Source organism: Myxocyprinus asiaticus, chromosome 16 (genome assembly GCF_019703515.2).
Source record: "Myxocyprinus asiaticus isolate MX2 ecotype Aquarium Trade chromosome 16, UBuf_Myxa_2, whole genome shotgun sequence".
In the NCBI taxonomy this organism is placed as follows: domain Eukaryota; kingdom Metazoa; phylum Chordata; class Actinopteri; order Cypriniformes; family Catostomidae; genus Myxocyprinus; species Myxocyprinus asiaticus.
In genome coordinates, this window is record NC_059359.1 from 48,953,762 (window position 1) to 48,980,409 (window position 26,648).

The 26,648-nt window shown below is 44.4% G+C and overlaps 1 protein-coding gene across 1 annotated transcript in view; it reads right to left on the reverse strand.

The window, feature by feature from the left end:
* LOC127453811 (nuclear factor of activated T-cells, cytoplasmic 1-like) overlaps positions 1-26,648 on the reverse strand; it is an 85,892-nt gene that overhangs the window by 18,795 nt on the left and 40,449 nt on the right. Inside the window, exon 10 of the mRNA XM_051720500.1 lies at positions 5,133-5,335. Coding sequence (XP_051576460.1) covers positions 5,133-5,335 — 203 coding nt within the window. The remainder of the gene's footprint in view (positions 1-5,132; positions 5,336-26,648) is intronic.

Below are 26,648 nucleotides of genomic sequence, written 5' to 3' on the forward strand. Positions count from 1 at the left end.
CCGAGCAGTTGTATTCAGTGAGCTGAATTACTCCACCGATCCATTCACCTCAAAAGCTGTTGGATTTACGGCACATTACAGCGGTTTCTTCCCCTCGTGCAGCGGTGGAGTGCAGAGAACGCCCCTGGGTGCTTCAGCAGCTAAAAGAGTATATTTTCCCTTCTAAAAGAGTGGCACTGACAGAGAGCGTCTTTTTAAAGCCGACGCGGAGCTGGCGGCCATGCTTGCCCGGGCGGCTGCGAGCGTCGGGCTGGAGCGGAACCCTCCACTCTCCCCTGAACCCTCGTGGTTCCTGGGCTCAGAGCACCGCTCATGGCCGCGCTCCACCCCCTTTCTTCCCGGAGGTGCATGAGGAGCTTACGAGGTCATGGCGGGCACCTTTCACTGCCCGGACCCGGTCTCTTAGCTCCTCCACTCTCAGTACCCTCGATGGTGGGGCTTCCAGGGGGTACTCTGTGATTCCCCAGGTGGATAAGGCGGTTGCGGTGCACCTGTGCCCACAAAACGCTGCCACCTGGTGGAACCGCCCGAGACTCCCATCCAGGGCCTGTAGGTTTACGTCGTCTCTGGCGACTCAGGCCTATGGTGCTGCTGGACAGGCCGCCTCTGCCCTGCACGCCATGGCTCTCCTGCAATTGCATCAAGCCAAAGCGCTAAAAGAACTGCACGAGGGTAGTTCTGACCCAGGATTGATGCAGGAGCTGCATTCGGTGACCGATCTTGCTCTACGGGTGACGAAGGTCACGGCGCGGACTCTCGGCCAGGTGATGTCCACCCTTGTGGTACAGGAACGCCACCTTTGGCTCAACCTGGTCGAGATGAGGGAGGCTGACAAGGTACGGTTCCTTGACACCCCCATCTCCCAGGTTGGCCTATTCGGTGACACCGTCGTGGACTTTGCCCAGCAGTTCTCAGTGGTTAAGAAGCTGATGGAGGCGATTCAGCACATCCTACCCCAGCGCAGATCAAGATCCCGCATCCCGTCTGCTCGTCACTAAAGGCGTCCCCCTGTGGCAAAAACACAGGCTCCGCCGCAGCCTGCCCCGGTGGCCCAGCCCCAGTGTGGAGCCACCGGCAGGAAGCAGACGCCCCCCGTCTCACGGCCCGCCACCAAGAACCCGAGGAAGGCTTCGAAGTGCCCTTGAGATGGGCGACCCAGGGACATGGAGATCCGCTGCATTGGAGGCGGTAAGCAGACCACTCCATCCCCCGGTGGAGGGCCGGGAGAAGAATCTTTGGTTTCCTTTTCTTTTCATTTCACTGCATGCCCAAAGGGAAGAGCGGTTTCCTCATTTCCCTGGGTCACACATCCAGTGTTCACGGCCGTCGTTATCACAACCACCGGACACCACACCTTTACGGCAGGCATGGCGCTCCGGAGACGGGCCCCCCACCCCTGCGCGCCCAGCTGTGGCACAAACACACCCACGCCAGGGCGGTTTTGACGAACTACGAGGATGATTTCCCTCCTCCCTTGTCCCTGACCGGTCCTATGGTGGGTATCTGGAGCCAGGTAAGTGCTGCGATGTCCCCAGACTCAGCATGGCCACGACTTAGGGGCTCGAGCCCCCTCAACGTGGCACCTCAGGCTCCGCCCCGCCACGAGGCCCCACCCGCCGGTATGTCCGACGCGATTGTCCCCATGGTCCCCCTCGCCCGGAGTTTGGAGGCGTGGCGTGCACTCTCCAATCCGTCGCGATAGCTGACCAGGACCGTCTGACTTGGCTATGCGATTCAGTTCGCCAGGCATCCGCCCAGGTTCAACAGCATCCGTTTCACCTCAGTGAAGGGCGAGAACGCCGCTGCCCTGCATGCGGAGATCGTGACCCTTCTGCGGAAGGATGCAATAGAGCCTGTTCCTCCAGCCAAGATGAAGAAAGGGTTCTACAGCCCCTACTTCATCGTACCAAAGAAAGGCGGTGGGTTGTGGCCAATATTGGACCTGTGACTACTGAACCGGTCCTTGCACAGACTCGCGTTCAAGATGTTGATGCAGAAACGCATTTTAGCAAGCATTTGGCATCAAGATTGATTTTGAAGGATGCGTACTTCCACGTCTCGGTTTTACCTCGACACAGACCCTTCCTGCGGTTTGCTTTCGAGGGTCAGGCGTACCAGTACAAGGTGCTCCCCTTCGGTCTATCCCTGTCGCTTCGCATCTTCACGAAAGTCGCAGAGGCAGCCCTTGCCCCGCTAAGGGAAGTGGGCATCCATATCCTCAACTATCTCAATGACTGGCTAATCCTAGCTAATCCTGGCATTTCTACGGGCAGGGGTTCCCCTAGAGCAGGTGTCCAGGTGAGTCGTCGTCACGACAGATGCCTCCAAGTCAGGCTGGAGTGCCGTGTGAATCGGGCACACAATCTCCTGTACTGGGCTGTGACTGTGTTGGCACATTAACTGCCTTGAGTTGCTGGCAGTGTTGCTCGCCCTGCGGAGGCTTCGGCCGTTGATCCAGGGCAAGCACTTGTTGGTCCAGACAGACAACGCGGCGACGGTAGCATACATCAACTACCAAGGCATCTTGTGCTCCCATCGCATGATGCAACTCGCCCGCCGTCTCCTCCTCTGGAGTCAGCAGTTACTCAAGTCGTTGCGATCCACTCACATCCCGGGGACCCTCAGAGGAGAGTGGTCCAGCTAATTGGAGTCGATTCGGTCAAGCGCAGGTAGACCTGTTCGCTTCCCGGGAATCCTCCCACTGCCCGCTCTGGTACGCCCTGACCGAAGCTCCCCTTGGTACAGATGCGCTGGCAGACAGCTGGCCCCGGGGGCTACGCAAGTATATGTTCCCCCCAGTAAGCCTACTTGCACAGACTCTGTGCAAGGTCAGGGAGGACGAGGAGGAGCTTGTCCTAGTAGCACCCTACTGGCCCACCCAGACCCGTTGGTAAACCCGTGTCTTCTTTGGGCAGAGTCCCTTCTGCCACTGGTCGCCATGTTTATAGAGCTCCATCCCCTCTGGGTAGGACCTACCACTGGGACTTCTCCACATGCAACACAGCTGACAAAACTCGGTAAGACCATGTGACGTATTTCCACACATTACCTCCCCTTCGGGCAGGGTGTGGTCTCCGTGGTGTCTTCCCCTTGGGAGTGACACCCCGTCGACGTGGACCAGTTGATCAATTTCCACTCTTTTTTGGGGAGAAAAAAGAAGAGAAGAGGCCACGGCTGGGGTAGCCTGTCCCCATTTTTTGGGCAGTCGACTTGTCCCCGAGGTGCAGGGGACTGTACGACGTTCGTATGAGCGTTGGGGGAGGTTATGTGACAGCCAGGTGCACTGGCTACGAGGCACGCAATGGTCTGCCCGTCTCACACCGCCAGTCCACATAACACAGTTCAGATAGTTGTGGTGTTTCGTATAGGGGCCCCTAGTGTCACTACATCGACAAAACATCGAGTGAGTGACAGATAGGGAATGTCCTGGTTATTTTCGTAACCTCCATTCCCTGATGGAGGGAACAAGACATTGTGTCCCTCCTGCCACAACACTGAACTACCCGCTGAAATGACCGGGACCTTGTCTCGGCTCCTCAGCACAAAACCTGAATGAGTGGTTGCGAGCCTGCTCCTTTTATACCCGTATGTCTGGGGGAGTGGCATTCAAATTCCACTCGTGAATTCCCATTGGCCTTTTCTCAAAGATCAGAGGTGTTTGGGGCTCCCAAGCGCAAACTTCTTGTTCCCTCCATCAGGGAACGATGGTTACGAAAGTAACCAGGACGTTAATTTTCATAACAAATCGCATGACAACATTAAATTGAACATAAATGTATACTTAATATACACTATTAAACTAGAACACACTATTTTGTATAACTGAATTCAAAAAAATAAAGCTCCAATTTTAATTATAAGTGAATCATTTGTTTTAACTAATTCATTTACAAAGAACCGATTCACCTAAATGATTTGGTTTTCCCAGCGCTACAAGAGTGTTTGATTACTCCCTTAGCTCTATTTGCATTCACTTTGCAATATGGCAAATGAAGCATTTTCTGAATCTACAGCGCTACTCGTTAAAAAACGTAGCTTGTTACTGGAAAAGCCACACTACTGTGAAAATAGCTGAGCTACTGTCACGCTACTGAAAAATGCAGTTAAGTTTGTAGTGTCGCTACTTTTAGTTAACTACTGCCCAAAACTGTATTAGGTGAAGTAAAATTTTTCAGCAGAACCATTACAAAAGTGCAAAGCAAAACTATAAACAAATTAAGGTTACAAGGTTAGGCTGGTAGTCTGGACTGGCCAATTTTGGTCAAACTAGGGAAAATGTGCAAAAAGTGCAATGTTAAGGCTGCCCTGCAGTCATCTGTTGTTAAAGTGCTTTGTTTCAGGGTTTTGACTTTTTATGTTCATTCTGCCATTGCAATGTGGAGAACATTACAGACACTGCCGTCTTGCGATCTTGTCACCTGATTAAATTATCTCTCGTCTCCCCCCACTCGTGTCTCTCTTCTGGATTGTTTTCTAATTATTAGTAGCATTTTTTTAGATACCATAATCTGTCAAAGTGATGGTAAGCTTTTCAATTATCCATCAATATTTTTAAGTTTGATTTTGTCCTTTCAGAGAAGTCTCTTTTAGCCCACACCCCAAAGAAGTGCTAAGGAGATTGTCAGTGGCTGGACAGATACTCTGCAACTCTGTGAGTCTTTGGTCACTTATAAATCTATCCAATAAGTCCTATAAATAGGATCTCTACATCCAGAGTGGAGACACATTTGACTGCAAGGCGTAAATGCAACCCTGCTAAAGATTATCCAGATAACATCTGGATATGAAATGCATGTTAATGTCAGCTGTAAATGGGGCCTCTGTTTGACATTAGAACAGCTCAGAGCCTACATTTATAATTTTAGATTTACAGCATTTCCTTTAGCACCGATGAGCCTCATGGTTTACAATGAACTTTTCATTCATCAACAAACCCATCTCAGGCATATTCCCAGTCCAACAGCTCAAATGAAGGAACAATACAGAACAGAAATTTAATCATAAACCTTGCCAAACATTCATAAAAGGAATGAAAGGAACGGAGGAAATAAATGGTAAAAATAAGTAAAAACTTAGTGGTAAGGAGGGTTAACTTTAGTTCAATATGCCACAGGAAGACTCAATGCACTCACATAGCTCTCATGTTGTTCTCAGGCAGTAAAGGGATCTCCAACACTTTTGCGTTCGACTGCAGGACCTCGTGACAGGCAGTGGAGACGGTTTTGCCAGTTATACGGTGGACCTGGTAGAAGGTGTGGGGTCGCAGCAGGCGATCGTCTGCAGTCCCGATGAATAGTTGCAGGGTGAGGGGCTCCATCTCCATGTAGCCATAGAGCTGCAACACGACAAAAAGACCAGTCCCTTCACTTTACAAATACTTCTCACACAAAATACAATTTGGACATAATTCAAGTGATTAAGTCACTAATAGTGATGTACTTATGCTTAGATATCCTACAGTAGCACAGGGGTTGGGAATCTTTTCAGCTGGCAGAAAAAAAAAAAAAAAAAAACATTGAGAGTTTTGGTTTACAGAGCTAAAGAATAGTTAATCTTATTTGTTTAATGTTTTTTATATTATTATTTTTACAGAAATACACATGTTTGAATGTAAAAAAAAAAAAGACGTTTCATACCATGTATGCCGTCAAAAACTAAAATCGAAAATACATGTGCATTTAGTTTTTTTTTCCAAAACCTGGCAGCCTGGAGTTAGAAATGACTCACATGATATACAAAGCCTGCTAAATTAAAGCAGTACAGTAACATGACAAATCCCCATCTACCAGTACATACTGTATGTCAACATTAAGTCTGCGATATGCACTTCTTAAAATTAACACCTGCCAAATGCGGGTAATCTTTGCACAGTTGCTCATCTCCCAGCCAAAGTGGCAGCCGGCCTGCCGACCTGTATGTATGGGAGTGACATTTGACAAGAGATACCATTGCTTTGACACAAAGATAAGCACTTGAAGGAACACATATAAGAACAGATGAAAGAAAAGCTACTGGTGCATGTGTCTGATTCGCTATTTGCTGAGATGTACATTGGCGCTCTGCCGCTCATGAGTTCAATTAAACGTACTCATTAAAATTTAATTATTATAACATTATAAAAATAAGATTATTATAAAACTCTTAACTCATTATTGAACAGTACACACTGTTCTTGTACTCCTCTTTATCGTGATGCGTATCATATCGTGACATTGTTGGTTATACACAGAAATGCTGTGGATAACTAAGAATAAAATCATAAATGTGATTTCTGGTGCTGCTGATTTTACAGTGTGCTTTGTAGGGCTGCCAACTACCTCACACTACAGTATAACACGCAATGTGAATCTTGATGTGATACATATGCCAAGATTCAATTAATCGCAGTACTCTACATCCCAACTGAAACGTCACCAAACGTGCACCAATAGAGACCCTGCATGTCCATGATAGAAAGAGTGAATCTGCAGGCTCATAATACTTCATGTAAATTAACTAATACTTCATAAGTGTACTAAATTAATGCATTTGCATGAAATACATAAAATCATTTATGGTTTATCGTTATACGATTGGCATCACCATTTCAAAAGATTAGCTCAAACTTTACATATGCTCTACAAACGAGACAAAACGTTATTTACGTTATTCGATTCCGAGCGTTTCTCCACATTATTCATGAGAAGGAATGCTTCCATCCAATCACTGCGCTGCCTCATGCATGAGCTCGTATTACAGCAGAGAATTCAAAATCACACACGGACGTGACAGCAGTTCATGGCCGGTGTCATTCTGATTTTTTACTCACTAGTATGGTTATGTTTAGGGGTAGATGTAGGTGTAGGCCACATTTTTTGGCTAAAGGTCTGCTACTCACGCTCCAAACTTAAGGTCAACTTATATATCGGATTTATAGATTAATCAGGGCTGATAGTTGCATTTAACTAACAGCCATCACAAAAAAATCAACACTGGAGAACTGCATTGCCGACAAGGTGGAGAGAGGATAATATTAGAGTTAACATTAGCTGTTTGAATGGTTAGAAAAATGTTACAAAGTCAAGAATAGAAACTGCATACCTTTCCACTTATTTTGCCGTTTTGAATGAAAAAAGTCACTTATGAATTCATGCAGAGTTTTTTTTTTCTTTTTTTTTCGGGGTTGTAAGACTGTCACAAAAATTATCTGCACCACTTCTGGGAAAGTCAAAGAACTCTGCGAGAACCAACGTCATAAATCTCTCACACAGAGGAGCATCTCCACCTGAGAAAACACACCTCACTGATTGGGGACAGTAAAATGCAAATCACACTCACATCTGCTCTCTCTCTCTCTCTCTCTTTCACCTCAGGTCACTTTAAGGACACTAAAAACTAAGTTATGAGTTAGCCTGTTCTGTAATGTGAAAGGTTTTCTGATCAGACATGTTTGATATCATTCAAAAGGTCTCAGTGCAACTAGTAAAACGGTCTCATTCCCTTTCAGCAAAGTCAAATCACAAGTAAGATTTAAGAACTTAATAAAATACAGTATTCTATCCGGGGCATGCCCCTCCCAAGTCTCATACAGAGACCAGATGCTGTATGCAGATTAGGTGTATTCTTTGTAAACATCAAACAACCTACTCAAAGGTTGACTCCTAAATTGTTATTAAATAAATAACAACTCCCTAAATTGTAAACCAAATCCTAAATAACATCAAACATACACATCTGAAATAACAATGGAATCGTTTGGTACTTAATGAAGGATGGCAGAGAAGCTCTGGGAATCTGTAAGCCAGATCTCCCATGCTTCGTCAGCTGCATGTAGTTTTTATCTCTACCAGGTAATTCTTATTATTGATAAATGTTTGAAGGAATCTGTAAGCAGATCTCCCATGCTGAACCGCTGCATGTAGTTTATATTTATCAAAGTCTCTCTGTAGCCTGAAGATTCACACAGTAAACATTGTGTGTAGTTTTTTCTCTACCAGGTAATTGCAATTTGTATTTCTTATGTTTGGTAAATGTTTGAATGGAATGCAACTTTAATTATATTATTATGCTTGGTTCACCGATAGCTTTGAGTTTGAATTATTATTTTAATTGGATTGTTTGAATGTATTACTATTACCTGGTAAATAAATTGTTATTATGATTCATTCTGAAGGACTGTTTTCTAGTATATTTCTTATTAACTACAAATCTATGGTCAGAGTCTACTTCAGAAGTAACCCATTAGTTAAGTATGTAAAAGGCTAAACGGTAAACCGAGAATCTATAACAGAACTTAGCCAAGTAGAATTAAACGGGAATACTAAGGGTAGGACCGAGAATCTGTAAAACAGAACTTAATTGACTGGGGCTAAACAGTAAACCGAGAATCTATAATAGAACTTAGCCAAATAAGACTAAACGGATAAAGCCGAGAACCTATAAGGACTTAGTCTAAAACTTACTAATATCTGAAACTGATGAATTTGTAGTTAAAGGACCTGTGTCCGGCCGGCACAGGACCCAAATAACATTGAAATAATAAATGCAGTCTAGAAGAGAGAATTACTAAAATTCAGAGCATAGATACATCAACGAGGTTTTTCATAATTGGAGTCAGATGAAATAAAGAAAATAATTAATGATAAGATTAATAAAACATGGAACTCAAATCAAATGATAAAAGTATTATTTAATGTCGGACAGTATTATTTAATGTAAGACAGAACATGCAGGAGACCTTCAGCCACGCCACTGGATACCGTCCTTGGACCAGTGGGTGACTTCCCCCTTACAGGGTTGAAGGGCGTCCAGTGAGGTTATAAACATGGGCGCTCCAAAAAGGTTGTTGCGAAGCAGATTTATAAGTTAATTATCAGTAGTAAATCATAATTTCATGTTAATGTCAACCTTATGTGAAAATGTTACCTGAGATTTTGCTTTAGCTTGGACATTTGCTTGCGTCAAAATACCAGGCGCGAGCACAGTACATTGTGTGAATGCACACGCACAGTAACAGTTTTATAGTTTTTGGTTTTATCGTTTTTTGACTATAAAGTTTCCCAAAATGTTTTCCGTTCTGACAAAATAAACTTCTGTCCAAGCTTCCTATGTTATGACATTGTTGTGTACAAAAGAAACAGAAGAGCATGGTCAAATACTGTATACATTATAAATCTGAAATATAAATGTGATATTCATCAGTGGGCACACTGATATATAAAATATACAATGTTTTCATGTGAGGGGACATGGATATATAATATATACATTCTAAAATTACATTTAAAAATACAAGACTTAACTCATCCGGGGGTCCGAGTAGCGGGTCTGGCGATGCATCTAATTCGGCCGAACCCTCCCCGCTCTGGTCCTGGGCATGCGAGGATGCCAGTGTGCACACACAGAGATTTTGAAGCCGGTTACTTGAGAAGAGGTGCGCTCTGCATTTTAAAGACAGCAGTGATGAAGCATTATTCACATCAGGTGTGCTTCATCCACCACTGTCAGAACGAGGGGTATTAATTATGCACCTCTCCTCACTCCTGCCCAACTCCCGTCATGAGCCTGGCTAAAGGACGGCCCTATGAGGCGGGGCAACGATGATGAGAGGAGGGGCGTGTCGTTCCGCCACAATTTATATATATATATATATTATTATTATTATTTTTATTTTTTTATTTTTTTTCAGTGGTCATGAAGCATACAGTCACCATTTGGCTTTGTAAGGCAGTGTTTTATGTTACTGCTGAGCAACAAACACATTTGATCTGTAATATCTTTATTAATATTTTCATTCATTTTAAATGGCAAAGGCTTTGAAGAAGGTACCAGTGTGGGAGAAATGTATTAAAATATGGCCATTGAAAGTGATACTTACAAAAGTTCAGCACTATTTTACATTGAGTGAAAAGTTTTCATTCATATTATACATTTTCAAAAATATCGGCCGATTAACCCTCTGGGGTCTGAGGGTGTTTTGGGCCCTGGAGAAGTTTTGACATGCCTTGACATTTGTGCATTTTTCAGTTGCTTAAAACATATTAATTGCTAAAGTCTGATAACACTGTATTCAACACAAACTAGGCTACAATAATATGTGAGCAACATGTATGTACATGTTTGTATTTTTGAGAAAATAACGTTTATGCGTGGTTTTTGAAAAAACAAAGATTTTAAGTCAATGAAATAAGGCCATATAACACATATTAAACATTTGTTCACAAGACTTTTGAGAACTGGATCTTGTAGCCTAGAGTTCCCTATTTGTCACTCACTCGACATTGTGTCGATGTAGTGACACTAGGGGTCACTCTTGGGAGCCCCAAACACCTCTGCTTTTTTGAAAGCAGGCCAATGAGAACTGGCGAGTGGAATTTGCATGCCACTCCCCCGGACATACGGGTATAAAAGGAGCTGGTATGCAACCACTCATTCAGATTTTCTCTTCGGAGCCGAGTGGTTCTATTCATTGAAGCTGAATTCATCCGTGAAGTTCATTCACCTCATCTGCAGGATTCTACAGTGCATTTCAGCGGCTTCTCCCCCTCTGCACCCGTGGAGTGCAGAGAACGCCCCTGGGCTCTTCGGCAGAAACAACTAAAAGAGTATATTCAAAAAAGAGTATATTTTCAAGAGTGGCACACAAGGAACTTCTTTTTAAAGATGTTTTTGCGTTTGTGTGTTATTCCTGGTTGCGGTCGATATCTCTCCGCTTCTGACGGCCACGATCGCTGTCTTATGTCTCTGGGCACTGCCCACATGCAGACATCGTTTGTGGATGAGTCATGTCCTCATTGTGAGAACATGACCATGGCAACGTTGTGGTCGCGGCTTGCTTTCGTTCGGAGCTCCGGAAGACGATGAGTTATCGAGCGCAGCATCGGAGAGCGGGCTCATCCAGTCTGATGCAGAGGCTTCGGCTGGGCTTCCTCCTTCGGGAACGGTTGCGCAGTCTCATGCTGACGCGGAAATGATGGACATGCTTTCCCGGGCAGCCATGAGCGTCGGGCTAGAGTGGAACCCTCCACTCTCCACTGAACCCTCACGGCTCGATGATCAGTTCCTGGGCACGGGGTGCCGCCCACGGCCACGCCCCGCCCCTTTCTTCCCGGAAGTGCATGAGGAGCTGACAAGATCATGGGAGGCACCTTTTACTGCTCGGTCCCAGTCTTTCAGCTCCCCCACTCTCACTACCCTCGATGGTGGAGCGGCCAGAGGGTATTCAGTGATTCCCCAGGTGGATAAGATGCTCGCAGTGCACTTGTGTCTGCAGAGCGCAGCCACCTGGCGCGGGCGCCTGAAGACATCGGAGAACAGCAGTTCCACTGAAACTTTTTCAGAGGCTCCTGGGGCATATGGCATCCTCAGCGGCGGCCACACCGCTCGGGTTGTTGCATATGAGACCGCTTCAGCACTGGCTTCAGACTCGAGTCCCGAGATGGGCATGGCGCCGCGGGACACATTGCATGGCAATCACGCCGATCTGTCGCCGCCTCTTCAGCCCTTGGACCGACCTTGCATGTATGCCTTGAAGTGGCGTCTGTTCACTAAATGGTGTTCTTCCAGATGTGAAGACCCCCAGAGATGCGCAGTCGGATCAGTGCTTTCCTTCTTGCAGGAGAGGCTGGAGGGGCGGCTGTCCCCCTCCACCCTGAAGGTGTATGTAGCCGCTATTTCGGCTCATCATGATGCAGTAGATGGTAAGTATTTGGGGAAGCATGACTTGATCATAAGGTTCCTGAGAGTCGCTAGGAGGTTGAATCCCTCCAGACCGTGCCTCGTGCTGAGCTTAAGGCATTCTCTTTGAAGACTGCCCTTCTGACTGCGCTCACTTCCATCAAAAGGGTAGGGGACCTACAGGCATTCTCTGTCAGCGAATCGTGCCTGGATTTCAGTCCGGGTTACTCTCACGAGATCCTGAGACCCCGACCGGGCTATGTGCCCAAGGTTCCCACGACTCCTTTTAGGGATCAGGTGGTGAACCTACAAGCGCTGCCCCAGGAGGAGGCAGACCCAGCCTTGGCATTGCTGTGTCTGGTGCGAGCTTTACGCATCTATTTGGATCGCACGCAGAGCCTTAGAAGTTCCGAGCAGCTCTTTGTTTGCTTTGGTGGTCAGCAGAAAGGAAGCGCTGTCTCCAAACAGAGGATCGCCCACTGGGTCATCGACACCATCACGATGGTATATCAGGCTCAGGACGTGCCAGCCCCTGTGGGGTTACGAGCCCAACACCTTTGCAATGTTCTACAATCTCCGGGTTGAGCCGGTCTCGTCCCGTGTATTGGCAGGCACGAGCAGGTAAGTTCCAGGACAACTGGCCGGGTGTACCACTTGCGCATAGGTAAACACCCCCAACAATGCCTTAAAAAAACATTAAGTTCATCATCAGATTCATTCACTTTCCTGCGCGTATGGAAGATGGCATGCTACACAGGTGAGGAAGCTTTACAGATGGTCCTAGATAGTGACGAAGAGTTCACATTTTCCTCAGAAGAAGAGCAGGACTCTGACGATGAACGTTTGAAGAGCAACTTGATCCAGCCGAGGATACAATTTTGGATGAGTAGGTCTTTACTTACATTAGTTGACATGCTATTTTATATAAACATGTACATATTTTACCAGTTGGACTATTTCCAGACTTGCCAGCCAGTATTCAAAGTATTGAAATTTGAAATATGTCCTAATAGGCAAGTTTTAGTTACATTTAAATGTTGTTTCGGCTAAAGCAGGTATTTAAATTGTATGATGTATGATATAAATGTGATATGTAATATGAAATAAAAAAATATGAATGTTTAGATTATATTTTAACTAGTGTTTATGCTGCCTCATTATCATCAATGAAGCTTGTGCTTGCAAATATCTGTTCGGGTATAAATGTGTAAAATGTGCTGTAAATATGCCCATATTAGAAAATCAGCATATCAGAACGATTTCTGAAGGATCATGTTACACTGAAGACTGCAGTAACGATGCTGAAAATTCAGCTTTGATCACAGGAATAAATAGCATTTTACAATATATTCAAATAGAAAACAGTTATTTTAAATTGTAAAAATATTTCACAATATCACTGTTTTTGCTGTATTTTCGATCAAATAAATGCAGCCTTGGTGAGCAGAAGAGACTTCTTTTAAAAACATTAAAAAATCTTACCGATCTAAAACTTTTAAATGGTAGTGTAGGTCTAAAGTTTTTAGGTAAAGTCTTTATGTAAAGAAAATGTATAGTCAGATTACTTTTAACTGAAACTTGATTTTGTTAATAAGCTACAAACAATACATTCAATCATTAAATCTCCTCACATTCATTCTCTCTCAGGGGAGGGGTCTTTGTCTCCTCAGGTGTGAATCACATGAATATTCATGATCATCCACGCCTCCTCGCATATGACCTTTCTAAAACTAAAAAAGTATTACAACAGTTAAATGACTATATTGTTTTGTATAAATGAGTGATCAGGATGGTTCACATCATTTTGTAGCAAAAACTCAAAAAAGATCTAGTTCTCAAAAGTCTTGTGAACAAATGTTTAGTATGTGTTACATGGCCTTATTTCAGTGACTTAAAATTTTAGTTTTTTCAAAAACCACACATAAACTTTTTTTTCCAAAAATTCTAACATGTACATACATGTTGCTCACATATTATTGTAGCCTAGTTTGTGCTGAATACAGTGTTATCAGACTTTAGCCATTAATATGTTTTTAAGCAACTGACAAAAGCATGTCAAGGCATGTCAAAACTTCTCCAGGGCCCAAAAAACCCTCAGACCCCAGAGGGTTAAGCAATATATCACAAGCAATATATTGTGCTGTTGTACTGAATACAAGTTTGTTTAAAAATGCAGTGGTGTGTTGAAAAGAAATTGTTCTATTTTTTACTTGTTAAAAGTTAAACATTTTAAGAATTACTTTGATTAAACACCATTTGGATGATGAAATTAAATTAAACTTTAAAACGTAATTCTATAAAATTAATTTTTTAAAAAAGAAAGGAAAAAAGGATTTGTGGAAAAATAAAACAGATTTCGGAAGGGCCCTACTTAAAAACACTTAAGCAATGTATACTTAATTGAAAAACACTTAAAGAAAACATGCATTTCTTTTAATTGTTTATTTAAATTTAAATTTAATTAGGCTAAAAATGTGCGTTTAACATTACATTACCATATAAGCATACAGTATTTTCACTGTAGTATCAAAATTGGTTTAGAGAACCGTGAAACTTCACTGGTATCGGTTCCGATTACTGAAACTTTGGTATTGTGATAACACTACAATGTATAAAAACATATTCATAATGTACAAAGACACATCGTTTTTGTGAGCACTTGACCATACACTCACCAAAAAAATTTAAATAAAATTATACTAATATTTCTTGTTGCACTCTAATCTCTTTTTTTGCATAGTACTTTTCTGATGCAATTGAAACTTTGTAATGCGGCACTTCTCATGCTACTGTCTCCTTAAGATGAATTGCTGGAGTATGTTCTTAAAAGGTTCCTGGTTTGGTTTAGGTTTTAGTTCCACATGGAACTAGTTCATGTGGTGGAAAAACAAGGTGAACCTGAAATAGTTCCAGGAACTATGAAAAGTTCCTGCAGTGGAAAAAAAACACCTTATGTGAACTCAAGAAAGAAAAAAGATGATAAGCAGTTTTTTTGTCAATACATTGCATTTTGTTTGTGTTTGATCCAGTCCAGGTTTTGTATGTTCAAGTACGCACATTCCGGCTCCATCTATTTATTTTTATTTTTTATTTTTTAAGTTGTAGACTTACACATGGGAGAGTCAATTGTATTTTTTATACAGCATATGTACATTTTTAATAAATATAACATGCCCTCTTCTCATTCCTGTCCATGGTTTACCACTGAGCTCTGGGCTATGAAGGCGGCCGGACGACACCTTGAGCGTCTATACAGGAAAACATCCTGTTACTTTCGTAACCTCCGTTCCCTGATGGAGGGAACGAGACGTTGTGTCAATGTAGTGACACTAGGGGTCACTCTTAGGAGCCCTCTGCTTTTTTGAAAAAAGGCCAATGAGAATTGGCGAGTGGAATTTGTATGCAATTCCCCTGGACATACGGGTATAAAAGGAGCTGGTATGCAACCACTCATTCAGGTTTTGTGCTGAGTCGTCGAGACCAGGTCCCGGCCATTTCAGCGGGTAGTTCAGTGTTGTGGCAAGAGGGACACAATGTCTCATTCCCTCCATCAGGGAACAGAGGTTATGAAAGTAATCAGGACGTTCCCTATCTGTCACTCACTCGATGTTGTGTCGATGTAGTGACACTAGGGGTCCCTATACAAAACTTTTATGGGCGTCGAATAGTCCATCAGGAACAAGTCGACTGCCCAACTACAGGGACAGGCTAGCCCAGCCGAGGCCTCTTTTCCCTCTCTTTTTTCCCCAAAAATAGTGGAATTTGTTAACTGACTGGGAGCCATAAATGTCTGTGTCGGGTGGTGTCCCTCCCAAGGGGAAGACACTGCGGAGACCACACCCCGCCGAGAAAAGGGGGGGGGGTACTTCAAGTGGAAATACATCACATGGTCTTACCGAGCCTTGCACAAGCGGTACACCCGGCCAGTCGGGGTCAGTCGGGGTCTCAGGATCACGTGAGAGTAACCCAGACCGAACTCCTGGCATGAGTCGCTGACAGAGAACGCTTGCAGGTCCCCTACCCTCTTGATGGAAGTGAGCGCAGTCAGGAGGGCAGCCTTCAAAGAGAATGCCTTAACCTCAGCTGACTCCAAGGGCTCACGAGAGCTCCCTGTAGACCCTGAAGGACTACAGAGAGGTCCCACGGAACGAGGTGCGGTCTAGATGGGTTCAACCTCCTACCGCCTCTCAGGAACCTGATGCTCAAGTCCTGCTTCCCCAGATACTTACCATCTACTGCATCGTGATGAGCCGAAATAGCTGCTACATACACCTTAAAGTTGGAGGGGGACAGCCGCCCCTCCAACCTCTCCTGCAGTAAGGAAAGCACCGATCCGACTGCACATCTCTGGGGGTCTTCCCGTCGGGAAGAACACCACTTAGACACCACTTCAAGGCTTACAGATGCCTCGTAGAGGGAGCCCTAGCCTGAGTGATCGTGTCTTCCACCGCGGGCGGTAGGGCACTTAAGCCAGACGTGGAGATTCCAGAGGTCTGGTAACGGGTGCCAGATGGTGCCCCATCCCTGAGAAAGAAAGTCCTTCCTCAGGGGAATTCGCCGGGGGGGGGGCTGTCACGAGGAGCGTGAGATCCGAGAACCATGTCTGGGTGGGCCAGTAGGGTGCAACTAGGATGACTTGCTCCCCGTCCTCCCTGACCTTGCACAGGGTCTGTGCAAGTAGGCTCACTGGGGGAAACACATACTTGCGTAATCCAGGGGGCCAGCTGTGTGCCAACGCGTCTATACCGAGAGGTGCCTCGGTCAGGGCGTACCAAAGTGGGCAGCTCAACCAAATCGACTCCAAATCAACTGGACCACCTGAGGGTGGAGTCTCCACTCTCCCCTGAGGGTAACCTGACGTGACAGCGTGTCCGCTGCGGTGTTGAGGTCGCCCGGGATGTGGGTGGCTCATAGCGACTTGAGGCATTGCTGACTCCAGAGGAGGCCACGTCAAGGGGACTCAAGTCCCGTGGCCATGCTGAGTCCAGGGACATCGAAGCACTTACCTGGCTCCTGCCACCCACCATAAGATTGGTCGAGGAGGGGGAGGAGGAATCTCGTCCCCGTAATCCACACAGGGGTGGGGGGGGTCTGCCACTGGAGCACCATACCTGCCAAAATGGGACGGTGGACGTGACGACGGCCATGCGCACCGGATATGTGACCCAGGAGACAAGGGACCCATTCTTTTGTCAGGCTTTTGGGTGCCGCAGCCTCCTGGGCATGCGGTGACAAAAGATTCTCCTCCCAGCCCTCCACCGGGGGATGGAGTGGTCTGTCGACCAGCCCCAGAGAAGTGGATCTGGGTCACCCGTCTCGGGGGCGCTTCGAAGCCTTCCTCGGTTTCTTAGCAGCCGGCCGTGAGACGGGTGGACGTCTGCTTCCTGCGGAGGGCTCCACGCCGGAGCAGGGCCACGGGAGCAGGCAGCGGCAGAGCCGGTGTTGTTGCTGCAGGAGGATACCCTTGGCGATGAGCAGATAGGGTGCGGGGTCTTAAGCCGTGCTGGGACAGGATATGTTGTAAAACCTCCGTCTGCTTCTTCACCACCGAGAACTGCTGGGCAAAGTCCTCGACGGCGTTGCCAAACAGGCCAACCTGGGAAATGGGGGCATCAAGGAACCGTGCCTTGTCCGCTTCTCCCATCTCAACCAAGTTGAGCCAAAGGTGGCGCTCCTGGACCACCAGGGTGGACATCACCTGCCCGAGAGACCGCTCTGTGACCTTCGTCGCCCGGAGAGCGAGGTTGGTCACCGAGCACAGTTCCTGCATCAATCCCAGGTCAGAACTACCCTCGTGCAGTTCCTTTAGTGCCTTGGCTTGGTGTACTTGCAGGAGAGCCATGGCGTGGAGTGCGGAGGCGGCTTGTCCAGCGGCACTGTAGGCTCTAGTCATCAGGGACGACGTAAACCGATGACGTGCGCCGCGAGCACCTTGTCCACCTGGGGGATCACCGAATACCCCCTGGCTGCTCTGGCATCGAGGGTAGCGAGAGCAGGGGAGCTGAAACACCGGAACCGGGAAGTAAAAGGTGCCTCCCATGATCTTGTCAGCTCCTCATGCACTTCCGGGAAGAAAGGAAAGGGGGCGGGGCATGGCCGGCGCCCCGTGCCCAGGAACTGATCGTCGAGCCGCGAGGGTTCAGGGGAGAGTGGAGGGTTCCACTCAAGCCTGACGCTCGTGGCCGCCCGGGAAAGCACGTCCATCATTTCCGCATCGGCGTGAGGCTGGGCGACCGTTCCCGAAGGAGGAAGCCGAGCCGTAGCCTCTGCATCAGACTGGACGAGCCCACTCACCGATGCTGCGCTCGATAACTCACTGTCTTCCAGAGCTCCAAACAAGAAGTCGAACTTGCGCGAGAGCCCGATCGGGGCAAGCGAGCGTGCTGGGGAATGGGAGGTCCGTGGGCGGATATCTTACGAAAGCAAGCCGCGACCGCAACATTGCCATGGTCATGTTCTCCATGAAGCAGAGAGATGACGACCGCAACCAGGAATAACACACAAATGGAAAGGCATCTTTAAAAAGATGTTCCGTGTGTGCCGCTCTTTCAGAAAGAAAATATACTCTTTTAGAATATACTCTTTTAAATGTTCTGCCGAAGCGCCCACGGGCGTTCTCTGCAAACTACAGATGCAGAGGGGGAGAAGCCGCTGAAATGCGCTGTAAAATCCAGCAGAGAGAGGTGAATGAACTCAGCAGATGAATTCAGCTCAATGAATAGAACCGCTCGGCTCCGAAGAGAAAATCTGAATGAGTAGTTGCATACCAGCTCTTCCTTTTTCTCCTAAACCTAGCAGTAGGCCTAGAACACTCTTTGCCACCATGAGCGAACTCAGAAAAACTCCTGTAGAAAACATCCCTGGCATTGATGCTTTGTCAATCCTTCTTACATTTCTTTCATGACAAAATTATGTTTACATAAACAGTACCAACTATTTCCCACTAACATGACTGATATTTATCCTCAACTTCCTGTTTTTCCAGGTTTATTCCCACCTCTTCATCCACTGTTAAAGAATTAATTATGATATCTAATTCCCCTAAATCTAATCTGCCCCAACATCTCTCTGCAAAACCTGTCAACCCACATTTCTCACTTGATAAAGAGATCTTTCGAATCGGCAACTATCCCTCTCAATCTAAAAATGCAGCAATTAGACCAATTTAAATTAAACCTGGATTAGACCCTTCTGGCCTCACCAACTACAGGCCCATCTCCAACCTCCCCTTTGTAGCCAAACTTTTAGAATGGGTTGTCGCAACCCAATTGCAATCTTACTTACTTTCCAAAAATCTGTATGACCCCTTCAGGTTTCTGTCCTTTCCACAGCACTGAAGCAGTCTCCATAGAGTTTTGAATGATCTCATTTTCTCTGCGAACTCTGGGGCCCTCAGTATTCTCATTCTTTTAGATCTCAGCTCTAAGTTCGATACCATTTCCCATTCCATACTTCTCTCCAGGCTTTCACCTATTGGTATATTTGGTACTGCAATTTCTTGGTTTGAATCCTATCTGTGTGACAGGCAGTACTATGTATCCAAAGGTCAACATACAGCAAATTCTCCTGTGCCTCTCTCTCACAAGATGTATCCTCAGGGTTCGGCCCTTGGTCCACTTCTCTTCATCATATATCCGTTACCTCTTGGTCACATAATTCACCATTGTTGGGCCTCATGTATACAGATAGAAGACAAAGGCAGGCCTAACAGTCATAAAAGCCTGACCACACACTCCGTCATAAATCGTACTGATAAAAACCATGCCAAAATCAAACAAAGGGAGTCCAAAACAGACTACAAATCCCATGAAGCCTTGCTCAATAAATGATCAAACTCTCAACTCCTATTGGATAAGGCACACAACAGAACGCCCCTCAACCATGACATCATCAGGAATAGAAATACCTCTGAAATACTTCCGGGATTTGCTTCCAGCATCTTTGCTCGCCGTGTGTAGACGCAGCTCATTGCTGCTCTCAGGTGTAGCCTCATGGCACAAGGAAGTAACATCCAACTTGAAACTGTGGCCATACAATCTCCATCTCGCTGGACGAGTTGAGATTACTCTGTGTTCCACCAAACACTCTAACGGATCCAAAGGAGACCACCGAGCAATCTGCATCTTCATCCGTTTGCCTGCAGAAGTGAAGAGATTAAAGATTTCTCTTACATCTTCAATCAAGTTGACGTCGCTGATTTCTCCGCAGCCGCCGAGAATCAGCAGCCGTACCGCCTGCTGACAGAGCAAGGAAACGGCCTCCTGTTGAGTCGGTGTCAAACGACGGATGAACACACATTCTAGCTGCATCCTCATGCGATTCAATTAAGAGGTTTACGTCTGGGCAGAGATAGAATATTATAGTGTGTTATTCTTGTGTATAAAAGTTATTGCTTGTACAGTTTACAGACCGCCGAGTCCGCTCATTGCTAATAATAATACTCAAGGTATTACTGTAGTGACTTATCACAAATGAGATCTGCTGTGTTGTAGTCCAACCACATTGGACTGTTGTGCATTTCTGCCATCACGGGTGAGGCCGGCACACTGAGTTTATCCATTAAAGTATCAAAGACCGTGGGACGGTTTACGAGCCATCCACCACGTCTCTAACAGCTGCTTTCTCTCCCACGATCACGAAACCGGCTTTGGGGCCGTCACTTTATTCTCTCTCTCTCTCGTACTAACCACACACACACACACACACGCGACCCCTCACAAACATTCTCGCACACATTTTTGGCTAGTAGATAGCTTCATGATAAAGCTCAGCTTTGTCCCTAAGCTATCATACAAGTGGATACACGCGGAAAACTGGCAGACGCCATTGACTGGTTTCTCTCCGCCCACATTCGCGGCCATATTCTCTGGCCGGACGTCTCGCATGACATACTCTCCACGAGAGTCATGTCCACCATTTTGTGCATGTCCCTCCTTACACACACACACACACACACACACACACACACACTCTCTCTCTCTCACACACCCTCATGTGTTATAGGATTATTTTGGTTTCCATATCTAATCATATCACTGTTTATTTTGTAGTTGTAAGTCGGAAGTTTATTGACTGCATTGTATTAATTATTAATTGATATTACTGCATAAATAAACTTTGTTATATTTCAAAGAGAAGTGTTTTGGTTTGTTTTGCATACACCTGTGTCCAATGCTGACGGGATGTCAGTGCTCGGATTCAAGCCTTCATTCATTGTTTTGTTTTTTTTCGAAAATCGATGTCGATTTTCCTAAGAGAACAATCTAATATTGATACTGTTAGACTATCTGGTTATTAGTCCCTGATTCCAGGGTGGTGCCCCGGCGAAATTAATCCTAATTAATATTATTTAGACTTTTTTGATAATTGATAATTATCTTTGATGATTGTTGAATTTGAATGGTCAATAAGCTAGTGTTAATTTTAATCAATGTTTTATCGATGTTAACAATTAATGATTATCTTTGATAACTGTTGATTTAAAGGATTAAAAAAGCTAACATTGATTCAAATCAGTGTTTTATTGATTTTAATAATTAATAATTATCTTTGATAATTATTAATTATTGCTAATAACCAAACCCTCTCCTAAACGTAGTGCACTACATTTATTGGAGCCCCATATGAGGTTTTAATGAGTTAGATTATATTATTTAATTTCAATATTAACTAATAACTAAAGAAATAATTATTAATTATTTCTGATAGTAACACTGATCTAAACAACCAGTAAAGCCCTACACCGTCATGGTTTCTGATATCACTGTTATGCTGATGATGCACAGATTTATCTAAGCACCTGCTCTCTCACATCCCTGACATCTCTTTCACTAGAAGCATGTATCACTGAAATTAAAGAATGGCTGAACTAAAATTTTCTAAAACTAAACCCTACCAAAAATGAAATAATGCTTATTGGATCTCAAACACTAATTTCTAGGCACTCTGATTTCTCCTTGGACATTGATGGAGTCCTTTTTAAACCCGCCAAGACTGCCCGTAACCTAGGTGTTATATTTGACCCCTCCCTCAACTTCGAAGACCATATCTGTTCCATTGCTAAAACTGCTTTTTACTATTTCTGTAACATAGATCGTCTATGCCATATGCTCAGTCAGTAAGATGCTCAAACTCTGGTCCATGCCTTCATCACTTCACGCCTTGATTACTGCAATGCCCTTCTCATTGTACTTCCTTCTAAAACCATCTCCAGACTTCCGATTAACACTTTTTATTGATTCACACAATTGACACAGTAAAGCAAAAAATGTATTCACAGAATCAACATTTAACCCCCATTATTCTCTTTCCCCCTCCCAATCCCCAACCCCACCCCCACCCTGACCCTCAACAAATATCCCTGTGGTCGCAACTTGAGTATACACAAAAAAACAAAAAACAAAAACAAAATAAAAAAAAATAATAATACTAATCACACACATTTAAAACTACACTTCTCTCTCCACTGCCCCTCCCCGAGAGCCCTCCAAAAAGGCCAAATAGCTGCCCCATTTTTTTATTAAATGAATCTAAGTTGCCTAGCCTTCTACATGACATTTCCTCGAATGCCACTACCCTGCCCATCTCTGTGCAACACTCTTGAAATTAGGGAGCTCCAGCCGAATTCCATACCCTAAGAATGATCTGTCTGCCGATCATTTAAGCATTTATTCCCTATATTAATGACTGCCCCATAGCCTAAAATACAGAGTCTGGGACAAAATTAAATTTGAGTGTCCAATACCTAAAACTCTGAACCCTCAACCAAAATTCTTGGATCTTAACATACCACCAAAAAACATGGGTTGTGTCCCCATTTTCTGATTGGCATCGCCAGCAGGTGGTAGTGTCTTTAAGACCAAGCCTATAGAATCTAGAGGGGGTCCAAAAGAATCGATGTAAAATCTTAAATTGCATAATTGCATCTCTAGATGTAGACTTGACATTTTTTAGAATCCTAGCCCACACTCCCTCCTCCAATACCAAGTTTAAATCTTTCTCCCATAATCTCTTGAGAGAAGCTGAAGCTCTGTCCCCCAAACTCTGAATTAACATACACTGATGCCTCATGACCTTTTTCAAAAGCAGTAATCACCACTCCCAGAGTATCTGCCGCTCTAGGGGGTTGTATGCTACTCCCAAAAATAGTACAGAGCAGGTGGCTCAGCTGTAAATACCTGAAGAATTGAGACCTGGGAATCCCAAAATGGTGAACAATATTTTCAAAGGATCTCAACACTCCACTCTCATATAGGTCACCGAGCGTTTTAACCTCCCTTGCAATCCACTCTGTCCAGAAGAAAGGGGACTTATTAATACATAACTTTGGGTCCAGCCATATGCTCAAAGCAACATTTAAATAAATGTCTGAATTAAACACTCTGGACACTTTTGTCCATATCGCGAGATAATGAGGTGTAACTTCTCCAGTTAATTTAATAGAAAGGCTTTGCAATGGCGAAAAAGGGGCAAGAACTTCCTGTTCAATACAAAACCACGGAGGGGCTCTCTCAGGTGGAAGCAACAAATAAGCCAAAGGTCTGAAACCGAATGCATAATAACAAAACAAAATCTTGGAAAGGCCTAGCCCACCTTTGTCAATCGGCCTATGCAACTTACTGAAATGTAATCAGGGACGTTTACCATTCCAAATGAAGGACAATGCTATGCTAGTGGTAGCTGGGGGCAGTGGTAGCTCAGCAGTTAAGGCTCTGGGTTACTGATCAGAAGGTCGGGGGTTCAAGCCCCATCACCGCCAAGATGCCACTGTTGGGCCCTTGAGCAAGGCCCTTGAACCTATCTGCTCCAGGGGCGCCGTATCATGGCTGACCCTGCACTCTGACCCCAGCCTAGCTGGGATATGTGAAAAAGAAGAATTTCACTGTATATGTGCAAAATGTATAATGTGTGATAAATAAAGAAAATTATTATTATTATTATGCTATCAAATTGCTTGAAATAAGAGAGGGGGACATCTATAGGAAGAGATTGTACCAGGTAGTTGAATTTTGGAATACAATTCATTTTAATAACATTAACCTTCCCAATCATAGATAAATGTAATGAAGCCCACCTGCCCACATCGCTCGAAAAACTTTTTATTAAAGGGTCAAAATTAACTCTGACTAAATCACAAAACTTTGCTGGGAATAAAATACCCAAATACTTAATGCCCTGTTTGGGCCACTGGTAGGCACCCTGCTGAAAAGCTGTTACTGGACAGTACACTGTCAGATACAAAGCTTTGGAATTAGACCAATTAACTCTGTATCCTGAGAACTTAGAAAAGGAATTAATAATTCTGTGGAGGCAAGGCATAGATCTAGTAGGGTCAGAAATGAATAATAAAATATCATCTGAGTAAAGAAAAAGCTTATGTGCCACACCTCCCGCCATCACCCCTGGAAAATCATCCTCCTTTCTTATCGCGGCTGCTAATGTTTCCAGGGCAAGACAGAACAACAATGGGGAAAGAGGGCAACCCTGCCGGGTGCCCCTATCCAGAGTAAAATAATCTGAAATTAATCCATTTGTTTGTACCGCCACTACCGGGTGTCTATAAAGTAACTTAATCCATCCAATAAAAGTATTCCCGAACCTGTACATTTCCAAAATCCTAAAAAGATAATCCCATTCTACCATATCAAACGTCTTTTCGGCATCAAGGGAGATGGCAGCGACCGGAGTCTGATCATTCGCCACTGACCACATGATATTGATGAAATGCCTAATGTTATCAGAGGAACTATGGCTCCGAATAAACCCCACCTGATCTATATGTATAAGAGATGTCATAACTTTACTTAATCCGTTAGCCAAAATTTTTGACAATATTTTAACGTCTAGCTGGATCAGGAAAATTGGACGGTAACTCTTACACTCGCTTGGATCTTTGTCCTTTTTAAGAAACAGACTGATCCGGGCTTGTGTCATTGTTGGTGGAAGCTTTCCATTCTGTAATGTTTCTGTATAAACTTCTAGCAAAAGTGGATCCAGTTCTGTAGCATAAGATCTAAAACAATTCATAAATATTAGACAAAATAAGACTTTGTCCCTGAATTTCAGCTAAAACAATAATGACTCTTCCTAATTTATCTTTACTCTGTTTGAGACATTTGAATTGTAGATGTTTACTGATCAGCGTAATGACTCCCCTGCTCTTACTCGAGCCAGCAATATAAAAAAAAAAATGCCCACCCCATATCTTCCCAAATTTTTCAGCTTCCTGTGGAGAAAGGTGCATTTCTTGAAGAAACACTATATATTATTTCTTACGCTTGAGAAATATCCTTCCTTCTTTTTATTGGGTGCACCAAACCATTCACATTCCACGTGGAGAGAGACAATCCACTCATATTAACATTTGACATTTTGACATATAAGAAAAAAATAGATTGAGTGTCAAAAACAAGATTATAAAGACAACATTCCAACATTAGTACACAGAAACCCGAACATCCCCTGACTGGCATCCATCGCTCCAAACTCAAACAGTCCATGCACGTCTACAAGAACCCCCATGACAGCCTTGCTATCGGATTGCTCAAGTTTAACTAAACTAATTTTGTGAGACAGAATTACACAGCAAAAGATCATCTATAAAACAAACTCCAGCCAATAGGCGAAATAGCACAAAAAGCATGTAGATTCATTCATAAAACTGTCCTGAAGGTGTGTTGCTCTACAAAATACTGTAAACTGTAAACTCCAGCTGCTAGGTGGAACCAGCACAAAAAGAACGCGCAGATTTTTCAAACAGTCAAGTGAATGTTCAGTGAGCCGGTCAACACAGCTGCAATGTGAGAACAACCAGATGACTTACTCACTCAATTGACTTTATGAAAGACATCGCTTGCTGTGGGCCTGTGAGTGTTTTACGGCCATCCTTAGCATCTATTTTCAATTTGACCGGGAATATCAGTGCAAAAGCAACCTTCCGTTGATGTAAAAGATTCTTGCATTCCTTGAATCGATCACGTTTCTCTCTTGTCGAATTCGCAAAGTCTGGGAACAAGAAAATGCTGTGGTTCTTCCAAGAAAGACTTCCTTTACTCCTCATGTAACACAAGATCTTTATCGGATGATCTCAGAAATTTGGCCAGAATTGATCGGGCCCTGTCTCCCTCCGGGGATCGGTGATCAGGAACCCTGTAAGCTCACTCAATTTCCAGCTTATGGCCTGCTATGTCGAGCAGATTCGGGAAGAGCCCATCCAGGAATTTCACCATATCCTGTCCCTCTTCGCCCTCAGGAATTCTGACGAATCGGACATTATTCCACCGGCTACGGTTCTCCATGTCCTCCAACTTCTCCCAGACACGCTCCAAATCCACCTTGGTCACTAGCGGATTAGCAGATAATTCCCTCTCCGATGACTCCAGATAATCGATCCGTTTCTCTACATCCCCCTCTCTTGTAACCACATTAGTGAACATCGCCTCCATGGCAGTGATCGATCGACGTATCACAGTAAGATCCTCCAAGTCAGCAACGACCTTCGTCAGCATTGCCGACATGTTCAGCATCTCTCGCCATATTTCCCGCACTTCCCCGACTAAATTGACTTAAACGGAGGGCATTTGGAGACTTAGATGAGTGCTGATTCAATTTAGTTTGGAAAGGCCCCACTTAATGTTAACTAAAGTCAATGTGAAAATGTTGACCTGATAAGGTCTTCACTATAATATGTTGAAAAGAAAGAGAAGAATGTAGATCCATGAGTAAGTTACACTATTAGACAAATCTGACCATCAACATCTCATTTTCTTAAACAAATCAAACAATGGCGTGTCTGCAAAGGATGGTTCATCACTTTCTTCTGCAGCTCACAAACAAAGATTTTTAGAAGAATAAATTTCATTTTTGGATGAAAATTCTCTCATAATTTGCTCACCTTCATGCTATACCAGATTTGTATGACTTTCTTCTGCTGAACAAAAACAAAGATATTTAGAAGAATATCTCAGCTCTGTTAGTCAGCTCTTTATAAGCTT